The 11283-nt window shown below is 39.5% G+C and overlaps 1 protein-coding gene across 1 annotated transcript in view; it reads left to right on the top strand.

The window, feature by feature from the left end:
• Nucleotides 1–309: 309 nt before the first annotated feature.
• The window catches only part of LOC115203747 (protein FAM102A), a 77168-nt gene continuing 66194 nt past the window's right edge, over nucleotides 310–11283 (top strand). The window contains exons 1-2 of the mRNA XM_029768697.1: nucleotides 310–472; nucleotides 1021–1364. Of these exons, the coding sequence (XP_029624557.1) occupies nucleotides 1219–1364 (146 nt within the window). The 5' untranslated portion in view covers nucleotides 310–472; nucleotides 1021–1218. The remainder of the gene's footprint in view (nucleotides 473–1020; nucleotides 1365–11283) is intronic.

Here is an 11283-nt window from a genome sequence, read left to right as displayed (position 1 = left end):
TGTTAAGATTTAAATCACAATTTGACATTACAGCGTGTAGATTACTTATTTTAGTGATTTCTCAGGTCTACAAATAAACCTACGTTGATGTTTTCACATAATAGTCATATGTTGAGAATAGGTCTATAGAGGAACGCAATAAGTTTCTTATATCGTTTTCTTAATCAAATTAGCCTAAAATGTTGATTGAGGTGTATTAATGAACAGAAACTTATATCATTTTTGATTGGGATACAATAAATTGATTCTAATGTTTAAGATGTTTATATATGTAAAGACTGTTTCAAGTCAGGTGACTTATTAAGCATAATGCAAAACGTAACCTCCACGCTTCTCTAAGCCAAAGGCGGTGCTTAACAGCTCTGTTTGGAAGAGAGGAGGGACAAGACCAGCCCACCCTGATTCAAAGTAAAGTATGAATGTCCGTTTTATTGGCCTGAGGAGATGTCCTGTTGTCTTCGTTGAACATGAGGTAAAACTACTTCTTTGACATAATTTCACTGCCTTCGAGTTGTGCTTGTGTTGTGTATCACTTTGGTGAATTAATGTCGGCCTGTGGGTGAAATGCGATTGTGTTTGCGTGGAGGGTTGACAAGAAATACTTGGTAAAATGTATGCAGAAGAGTCGAATTGATCATGGGACGAACGAACTATCTTTCCTTGTTATTGTTGACGGATGTTGACTCCTGGAAATCCACCGATTAGCGAATAAATGTGTGTATTAAATTGTTTGGGGAATGGTGTAGTTTATTGTAATTTCTAAATCCCATAACCAACACGGTGTAAAGAAAAGCCAAATATTTACAAAGCATCTATTCTGTGTAGGGTATGCTTTCAAAATATTTTCTTTAGAGTTGGCCAAATTGAATACCGTAATAAAGTTTGTTATAGATATTTAATGGAAGGCTTATAACCTATGTGAGATAAATTGGGGATAACATATGAGATGTGTTTGTAATCATCTCCAGCATATATGATCGTAATAAAGCACCTATTATTGTAGTTTTTTTCCTGCTCCAGGTCCGAATCAACACTGGGTCATCAGAGATACTGAGCCAACAAAATCAAGGACTTCCAAGCTCCTGATTGAAAACGAAATTTTTACTTTGTTTCATTTCCTTTTTGTTGATCAATTCCAAAGGTTTAATTTAGGAATATTTCTGCTGCATAAACCTATCAATTATTGACATATTTCAGTTCACCAGTTCAACCATCTCAATGGCGTTTTTAATGAAAAAGAAGAAGTTCAAGTTTCAAATCCATTTTACATTGGAGGAGCTCACAGCCGTGCCGTTTGTCAATGTGGTACTTTTCTGCAAGATCCGATTGTTGGACGGTGGGGACTTTGCCATCTCATCATCCAGGTAAAAACAATGATCATGTCAATGCATTTTTACATGGGGTAGGCTATTGCTAGCCTATTGCTAGCCTGGGTACCAGTCTGTTTTACATAACAATTATGTAAGGGGTTTGCAAGAAAGCAGGAACAGGCTGGCACCCAGGCTAGGCTGTTGCCGGAATGTCCTGAAAGCTTGATTTGATCAATGTAGGTTGGCACAAGAGTTTTATCAATGTAGCCACAAGAAGGATTAGCCTGAGTAGGCCTACACAACAGATGGCAAGTGGAGCACACCTATTAGGATTGTAAACAGAGGATTATTAGGTAGCTACCGGTATTATACGCAAGGTCAGTTTTCTAAACATAATATATGTTTCTTTAAGAGAATAATAGGATCTCGAGAATAATAGGATCTTGCACTCTGTGAATTGCCATTTAATTGCCAAAAGTTGCAACAAATGTAATAACAATTTTATGTTTAGGTTTTGGGGCATTATATTTGTTGCTTTTTGCAGATTTGTCACTCTGCCTGTTTTTTAAAAATCATTTTCCTGTGTCCAGACACCAAATAATAATTCTAGCAGTTTGTTTAATGGAATGATATAGGGATATCTCTATATTATCCTTTTTGGCAACAATGATTTCCCAAGACATTTATGTATAAGTAGGCCTACTTGCAGGTAGGTAAATGGCACAGATGTTTAAATTGTATTGCGTCAAATTGCTTGCTGTGATTGTGTGTGAGTGCTCCTATCGTTTCCCTGTCACACTCAGCGCTCCAAGTTGGCAGACAGTGGTGGTGGCAGTGACCTTTCCAAGCAATTCTTTCCCTAATAAATTGTTTTGAGTTAAATATCAAATGTAGACTGACAAGGTGGAAACAAGTGCTTTTGTAGACAGTTATCCTTCATAGGCTTGGTTCATTTCAATGAATTGCATTCCTACACTCATCTTACACCATCTGGGAGTCTCCATTTGTAATTGTGTGTTTATATCTCAGCATGGGGGATATGTTCAGGCATGGGGAAAATGTGGAAATCCATGGATGCCTCTAGTACTCCAAAGCAAAACAGTCCTTCTCATAACAGTTGTAATCCTCCTAGAGCTGTATGTCCGCCAGACAGGGTGGCCTACATGTTAATCGATCTATAGTAGCGGTCTGTTAAGTGGTGCCCCGCCCCACCGTCTACCAAAAATGATCAGCAGCACCCCCCACCCACCAGTGTGTAGCATCCCCTGTATTTACTCTAACGTAACCCCTTTACTATATTCCTGCACTAGTCCACTTACTCTAACCCTCCACGTTAGCGCAGGACTAGCCCTAGTCTATTTACACTAGGCTACAGCCCTAGTTCTCTGCTACAGTTGTTTTTCTCCTTTCCCCTCTCATCACGTTTTGGGTAATGATCTCATCCACTATCTCCCTGGAATTACTGTCTTTGATTAAGACACCAGGGTCTAGTTAGCCTCTGCAGAGAGAGAGAGGGAGATCTGTCAGGGTATTATGCAGATTTATACAACGGGTGGGTCTAATCCTGAATGCTGACTGATTAAAACTGCATTCCAGCCGGTGTCTATTCCACAAGTTACCACCAGCTAAATCTATGGCGTTAAAATGCATATTTACTCTGTTCCATCTGACTGCACAATCCACTATCTCATCAGCCCAGCCAGGCAATTTATAAACTTGATCTCCACTATAAAAAGCATCTAGAAATTATCTCACATTTCTTTTAGACTTACATTTAGTTATCAACAGCAGAGATTTGTATAAACCTTACTGTCTGTCTTTCCGACATTTGCAACATTGTTTCAATATTAAAATGTGATTTTCAGTTGTCCCATAGTAATGAACGCATCATTTTTACTGATATATACAAAGAAATGTCATTTGAAAAAAGGTCAAACGAAACGAAGTACAGCTAGTTTGCAGTCTTTCCAGCTTCTGTTTGAAGTGATTGTGTTAGCTGTGTTGTTGGCTAGCTCCTCTGAACAACAGTGTCCTGAAGAGTGAGCACATTTTCTATGCCAGGCTAAATCGTGCCTCATTAGCTCATCCTTATGGATGTATTGAAATAAATGTCAGTAGAAAACAGCTTAAGCAAATGCTGCTACTTTGTTTTCATTCTGGCTGCACTGTTTGACGTGACTGTAAATTAGCCATAGTTGGCTGGGTGGGCCTTTGCCTTGCTTAATGGAGAGAACTCTGTTGTCAAAGCACTTCATTTAATATTGTCAGGGTGTAGGGTTTGCAATAGTGGATTAGATAAATGGCTAGATTCTACAGTGCTGGCCAACATTATTGTCATCCCCAGGGACTGTGTTAAAAGGGTTGTTGTTACATCTCTCATTCTCGTGCATATGTTGCTTGTATGAAAGGGCCTGAATTGAAAAAGAGACATTGATTTGTGTCTCAACTCTGGAAGAGACTGAGTTGGCAACTTTGACGAGACATTGCTGTAATGTCGACAAGGCAACACTGAATCAAAGGACTCTGACCTAACGTTGCTACTCTTGGATTGTCAGCTCTGCAAACCAACCAACCAGATTTCTAGTTTGGGTGCAAACTGTAAATATGTCAAAGCACCTAACCACCACGTACGTATACAGTAGATACATAAGTCAAAGTATGATGTATTAGTAATTGTAGAAGTCTTAGTGTCATTATTGACATCCTTGACTTTATGGACTCTGCAAAGTAAAACAAAATATTTGTTGACAATAGTAACGAAGGTCAGGTGGACTCTCAGTACTAGACAGCTGTTTCACCGTATGCCACTACTACCGACCTAGTGTGTGTAGCCCAGTGGTTCCCAACCTTTTTTCTTACTGTACCACCAACTGAATTTTACTCTACCAAGAGAACCCCTGAAGTGCCCCCTCATGTGCATTTTACCAGTAAGCCTATTGTTTCATGGGTCTTCTCAAGTACCCCCTGTGGATAGGCCAAGTACCCCCAGGCATCCTACTGGTTGGGAACCACTGGTTTAGCCTAACCTTTTAAGCTCTCTGACACACAGACATGTGTCCATTGGCTGTCCTGTTGTAGTCCAGTGTTGTGGCTGGGGTTTTGAATACGGGGCATAATGCGAATAACAGTTACAGTAGAGAACTGCAATGTCCTCTGAAAGAGGAGCACACCGTCTTGTCTGGTCTATCCGTTTTGTAGTTTGAATACTGGGGAGTCAGTGACCAGAGCTTTATTGACCTATCATGCGTATGCAGCAGTCATGGTTAAACACAGCAATGCATATTCCTTGTGTGCACACAGGAACTCGGAACTCAAACACACTTCTCAAACTTGGTTGTTTATCATAGGTATAGCTGTAAATGTTTATATCCTCCAAACCAGAGTTGTTGTCAATGACTGAATGTGTGTTGTGCATGTGTGGCCCACTGCACCATCTGATTAAGTGTGTATATTTGAAAAGATTTGAAGGTGGAAAATATGACCCACACAATGTGTTTTTCTCAAATAATGCAAGTCTTTTTATTATTTTTTATTTAACTAGGCAAGTCAGTTAAGAACAAATTCTTATTTACAATGACGGCCTAGGAACAGTGGGTTAACTGCCTTGTTCAGGGGCAGAACGACAGATTTTTACCTTGTCAGCTTGGGGATTCAATCTAGCAACCTTTCGGTTACTGGCCCCATGGCTTGTATTGCGATTTCTATCTTGAGCCTGTTGCTTTTAATAGTCTGAGAGGAGCATGTTCGTGAGTCAGTGTCTATTTCAATTTATTTGTCTGCTTCAATGGCTTTTTCCAGAACTGTGTGTGTGAGCAAGACAGTGGGCACTGCTGTTTGTCATAGTCCCGTGGTAGAATTGGCTCAATCTCCTTGTACCAGGCACTGGCAGTCCCATTGCACTCATATACCCTACTGAGTCAATCCTTGGTCTCAACAATTGTGTGTGTGTGTGTGTGTGTGTGTGTGTGTGTGTGTGTGTGTGTGTGTGTGTGTGTGTGTGTGTGTGTGTGTGTGTGTGTGTGTGTGTGTGTGTGTGTGTGTGTGTGTGTGTGTGTGTGTGTGTGTGTGTGTGTGTGTGTGTCTATGTACAAGGACAAGGGGTAGGCTGGGAGTTATGTCATGAATGTTCCAGAACATTGCCAGTCTGTATTCAGGGACAGAGATGAGGGATAGCGACAAGTATGGAGGGAGAAATAGAGAGCGAGAAATAATGAGATGGGCAAACTGATACTGCAGACACTGTCAGACAGGTTTTTGTTTTCCAAGTCACTGCTCTCTTGCTCTCTTTCTCTTGTTCTCTGCCTCTCACAACAGTACAGTCAATAGAAGGAAGACACTAGCTCAGTGTCATTTTTTATGTGTTTTAACTAAAGTCAAATGCTTTTGTGAATATAATGTATATCTTATGCCGAAATTACACTGCAAAAATTGCCTGTGTACCGTGACTTTTGATTCACATAATAACATGACATTATTCCCCTGTCTGTTTCTCATATGCATAGTGCATACATGATGCTTGGTGGTGCGTCAGTAGCCAATCCAGCACAGTGTCAATTGATTGAATTCAGCCTAAAGTTATTGAGTAGGACAGGGCATCTGGATATGAAGGAAACTTGTCTGAAACGTTATTTCTCTTCTATGGGCAGAGTGGAGGGACTGATTGAACTTAAAAAACTGTTTTAATTAATATTTTCATTGTGAATGATTGTCTCAGTGTTCCGCTCGACTGTTTCCAGATTCAATATAATAAGGGTATCATCGCACCAATCATCAAATTCAGAAAGCAAAACAAACTACAATACCCACTGGCTGGCACCTGGCTGGCACCTGCTGTTATGTCACACTTTGTTCCTGACATTTACTGTGCCAAGGTCACCACACTCTGTGTCACCCTTTAGCTGGCTCTCTCCTGCTGTTCCTATGGGAAGGGCTCTCTCGCTCTTTCTCTCTTTCTCACATTCTCTCTCTCTCAGCAGGGTTGAAAATTGTCACCCTGGTGAGACATTGGACTTTACTGTAAAAGTTGTTAAATACGTGTCAGTGGCATTGTTTACTTACATTATTATTAGGTTGTTGTAAAAAGTTGAAAGTTGTAAGAAGTGTGTGCACAAGGGGAAAAATGACCTGTTATTTGTTTTGGAGTTGGTCATGTTTGTTGTTCCCCAGCGTGTTTGGTGAAATGTTTGGGTCAAGGGGATAAGTTACCATGGAGACACCTGTGCATTGTCAGTGTCACTCCCCCGGGCCTGAAATCTCCTCTACCTCCCTCCCTTTCTTTCTTGTTCTTTCCCCTCTCTGTGTGTTTCTCTTTCTTTCACTCTCTGACCCTTGCCTCCACTCTCACAGGAAATATGTTTCAGCTGAATGCTTAACTTTTTCCAGCTTGAGTGAAAAGAAATGATCCAAATCTGTGTTTTTTTTCTTAGATTTTCCCTTGTCATATAACTGGCATACATCCAAGAAAGAATAGTTCAGATTGTGTTAAATTAACACTACCATTCAAAAGTTTGGACACACCTACTGATTCAAGGGTTTTTCTTTATTTGTACTATTTTCTACATTGTAGAATAATAGTGAAGACATCAAACCTATGAAATAACACATATGGAATCATGCAATAACCAAAAAAGTGTTAAACAAATCAAAATATATGTTATATTTGAGATTCTTCAAAGTAGCCACCCTTTGTCTTGATGACAGCTTTGCACACTCTTGGAATTCTTCAAGTGCAGTTGTAATGTCTTCATTATTATTCTACAATGTAGAAAATAGTACAAATAATGAAAAACCCTTGAATCAGTAGGTGTGTCCAAATTTTGGACTGGTACTGTAAATCTACAGTGCACTCATATTACAAAAAAAGACCACACCAAGTCACGTATGTGATGAATACGTTTGTTGTCTTACAAGCCATCCCTGTGGGACCTTTTGTTGCATTATGCCCCATTCCACTTGGAAAGCACCTGAGAAATGTTCCCACCAATTAGTTAGCAATTAGTTGTGTAATTTTATAATGAGTGTTGGAAAGACCTCATGGGGTGTGTAGAAAAAGTAATTTACACAAATACCATGTACAAACATACCATGAGTAATCTTTTTAATGAACTTAGTTTATTTGAGATAACAGATACTGACTTTTGACATCTTTTGAATATTTTGCATAACATTATGCGTGTGTGTGTGTGGGCATTTCCATCTAGAGACTTAAACAACATCTACCAGAAAAAGTATTCAGAAGTTAAGACCCCTGTCAAGTAATATCAAACATTTGTTTTGGAGAAATGATTTGCCTTCTGTAAGTTTAATAAACATTGCCTTGTGCCTTGTAATTCCGTTACTAATTTCTCTCCCTCATGAGGAGGGAAGATAATGAGTGTTAACAGAAGTAACAACTCACTGGCCACAGATGTCATTTCAATGTCTAGTTTTGATTTACATTTGTTTGAGTTGTCAACTAATGTGAAGTTAACGAAAAAATGTCACCATGTCATTGGATTTAGGTTAAAAGCTGGTTAAAAAAAATTACATTTCTGTACATTGATGACAAATCCAATCAGTTTTCCACATTAATTCAATGTACTCACATTGCATTTTTTTGTTGAATGAAGTCAAAACAAGGTAGCTTGTTTGAGATAGGCTATTGGCATGAGTGCGTCGGCTATCATCGGTGAGTAGCCTAGGCTTCATCTTCATCATTGGGTGAGTCAGTGCCACTGGAATGTTTATTTAGTAGCCTACTGTAGCCTATAATATATATTTCTTCCTAACAATCTGCGTGTCTCTTCATTGGCCTGGGCTATTGTTTGCATTCAAGAACAGGTCGTTTTTACTGATCTCAGTTTGTCAGAGTAGCCACTTATTTCAGTCGCTTGTGTGGTATTAAAGATTCTGCTAATGCCTTCTGTCATGTAAATGGTGTAGAATTGTATGAAATTCATTCATAAAAGGCAACAAAACGTTTATTTTTATTCCTTATTTTTTGGGGGAACATAAAAGACTGTAAAAACACCAGCAAATCAACTCCAAGTGATTTTAATTTTGGAACTCTGTTCCAAAGTAGTCCCATGGATAATAGAGAGATATACTGTATGTGATCGTATACAAATGTATGCAATGTTTGAAATGATTATGTTTTGGTCAAATTATTTTTATGTTTGGGCTTGTTGTAGTCAAATAGTAGTCTTGAAGTTATTTGTAATTATGTTCTGGTCCGCTGACCATCCGCTCAAGAAAAAATCGTCCCACGGCTGAATCTAGTTGATGATCCATGCACTACACTAATGCCATTAAAGATGCACGCAATGCTTTATTAGAATACCTCTCCTCTTCCTCCCTCTCCATGCCGCTTTCCACACAGACCAAGCCCCACACCCTGTCACTCAAGGAGCGCATTTGTTGTTCCTCGTCAAGATCACTTGTGTTCAGTCTGCATGGTCAATGCATGGTATTCCAGCATGACAATGACCCAAAACACACGACCAAGGCAACAAAGGAGTGGCTCAAGAAGAAGCACATTAAGGTCCTGGAGTGGCCTAGCCAGTCTCCAGACCTTAATCCCATAGAAAATCTGTGGAGGGAGCTGAAGGTTCGAGTTGCCAAACGTCAGCCTCGAAACCTTAATGACTTGGAGAAGATCTGCAAAGAGGAGTGGGACAAAATCCCTCCTGAGATGTGTGCAAACCTGGTGGCCAACTACAAGAAACGTCTGACCTCTGTGATTGCCAACAAGGGTTTTGCCACCAAGTACTAAGTCATGTTTTGCAGAGGGGTCAAATACTTATTTCCCTCATTAAAATGCTAATAATTTTATAACATTTTTGACATGCGTTTTTCTGGATTTTTTTGTTGTTATTCTGTCTCTCACTGTTCAAATAAACCTACCATTAAAATTATAGACTGACCAATTCTTTGTCAGTGGGCAAACGTACAAAATCAGCAGGGGATCAAATACTTTCCCCCCCCACTGTAAGTGGAAAGGGGGATGAGAACAGGGGGAGAGTAGAGGAGGGGATATTTACATCAGCTCTGAAGGGGATCTAAGGGAGGAGGGAATGCATCGCATTTTCTTCATCTGGCAACAATTGTTGGTATAACTGCACACACACACATTGTTTTCAGTTCAGTGGTGTAGTGTAGTGACTTCTCTGAGTTATCTCTACTGACCAGTGTTGTTCAATACCTTATTGATCAGTCTTGAGTCTTGTGATCCTTTGAGAGACACATTATTGTGTCTTTCACTCTTCTGATGCTCAGTCACTAATGCACAAACATAATGATTGGCCTTAGACTTTTGATTCCAGTGACCCTCTGGAAACAGTTTTTCTGGGTGTGAACTAGTGCTGGGAATTGCCAGGGACCTCACGATACAATATTATCACGATACTTAGGTGCCGATACAATGTGTATTGCGATACTCACAATTATATTGGTATCGCGATTCGATACTGTGATTTTATTGCGATTTGATGTTCCAAACATATTGCACAACATATGTCTGCTGGAGAGGGACAAGAAAGATCATTCATGGAAATAAAAGTGCTGAAAACAAATTGGCTCCCTATTTAAAAAGAAGATGGAAAACAAGCTATGTTGGAAAAATACTGGCGTTTGGTGCCGGTACAGCCAACAAATGCAAAAATAATATTGCGATATTGTTAAAACAATACAATATATTGTCAAAAAGTATTTCCCTGTATGTAACTGTATCGATTTTTCCGCCCATCACTAGTATGTACCTCCCTCCATCTTTCCCAGTGTCAAGAAGGAGGGTAGTGCCGGTGTCCCAGGAACTTTAGGAGGGGTTGAAGAAGATGAAAGGGTCGTCACGCCATCCACAGGACAGAAAAGAGGAAGAGATGAAACGTGTTAGAATATACCCAAAAAGGAAGGAAGTAGGAACGATTAAATTATAGACATCAAAGTGTGTGTTTGTGCGTGGTTAGTAGCTACTGTTGGGTGGCAATTCAACTATATTTTGGTACTCCATGTCTTCGCCCCAGTCTTTAAATAGTTGGTCTTAACCTTAACTGCCATTCACATACACACAGACATACACACAGTCATACACACAGACACACACACACACACACACACACACACACACACACACACACACACACAAGTCAAGTGTAAATTGAGTCTAAAGTGAAGGTCCTAAGACCGTACCCAGCTAGCACCTAACGTTCTGAGAACCATATGTTTCTTAGTGCTTGGTGAGAGCGTGGCTGTCCTATAGTTATTTTGCATACAACCTTCCCACACCGTTCTGGGAATGGTGCAGGATAGTTGCTTAGCTTTGGAACATTCTAAGCAAATTTAAGTAACTTGACAAAATAACGTTATTTTCTTGGTATTTCATTACTTTAAGAGAATGCTTCCTAAAAGTTAAAATATGGTGACATTTAATTACATTTTTGGTAATATTCTAGGAACATTCTCCAACTGGTTTGACATTGACATGTTCTCAATTAGTTCAGAGAACTTTATGTGGGAATTTTAATACTTCAGCATAACTAAAGTTCCCTTCAGGTTTCCTCCTGGTTCTATTTAAAGTCATGTTCTCAAATTGTTCAGAGAACATTAAGAAACAATGTCCTTCTGTAGGAATTTCAGTACTTCAGCATAACTAAAGTTCCCTACAGGTTTCCTCCTGGTTCTATTTAAAGTGATGTTCTCAGCTCCGAGAATGTTAAGAAACAATGTTCTTCTGTGGGAATTACAGTACTTCAGCATAACTAAAGTTCCCTACAGGTTTCCTCCTGGTTCTATTGAAAGTGATGTTCTCAGCTTCGAGAATGTTAAGAAACAATGTCCTTCTGTAGGAATTTCAGTACTTCAGCATAACTAAAGTTCCCTACAGGTTTCCTCCTGGTTCTATTTAAAGTGATGTTCTCAGCTCTGAGAATGTTAAGAAACAATGTCCTTCTGTAGGAATTTCAGTACTTCAGCATAACTAAGGTTCCCTACAGGTTTC

This window comes from Salmo trutta, chromosome 12 (genome assembly GCF_901001165.1).
Source record: "Salmo trutta chromosome 12, fSalTru1.1, whole genome shotgun sequence".
NCBI classification, from domain to species: domain Eukaryota; kingdom Metazoa; phylum Chordata; class Actinopteri; order Salmoniformes; family Salmonidae; genus Salmo; species Salmo trutta.
Note: the sequence above shows the minus strand (reverse complement) of the source record. Positions and strands in the feature narration are given on the sequence as shown.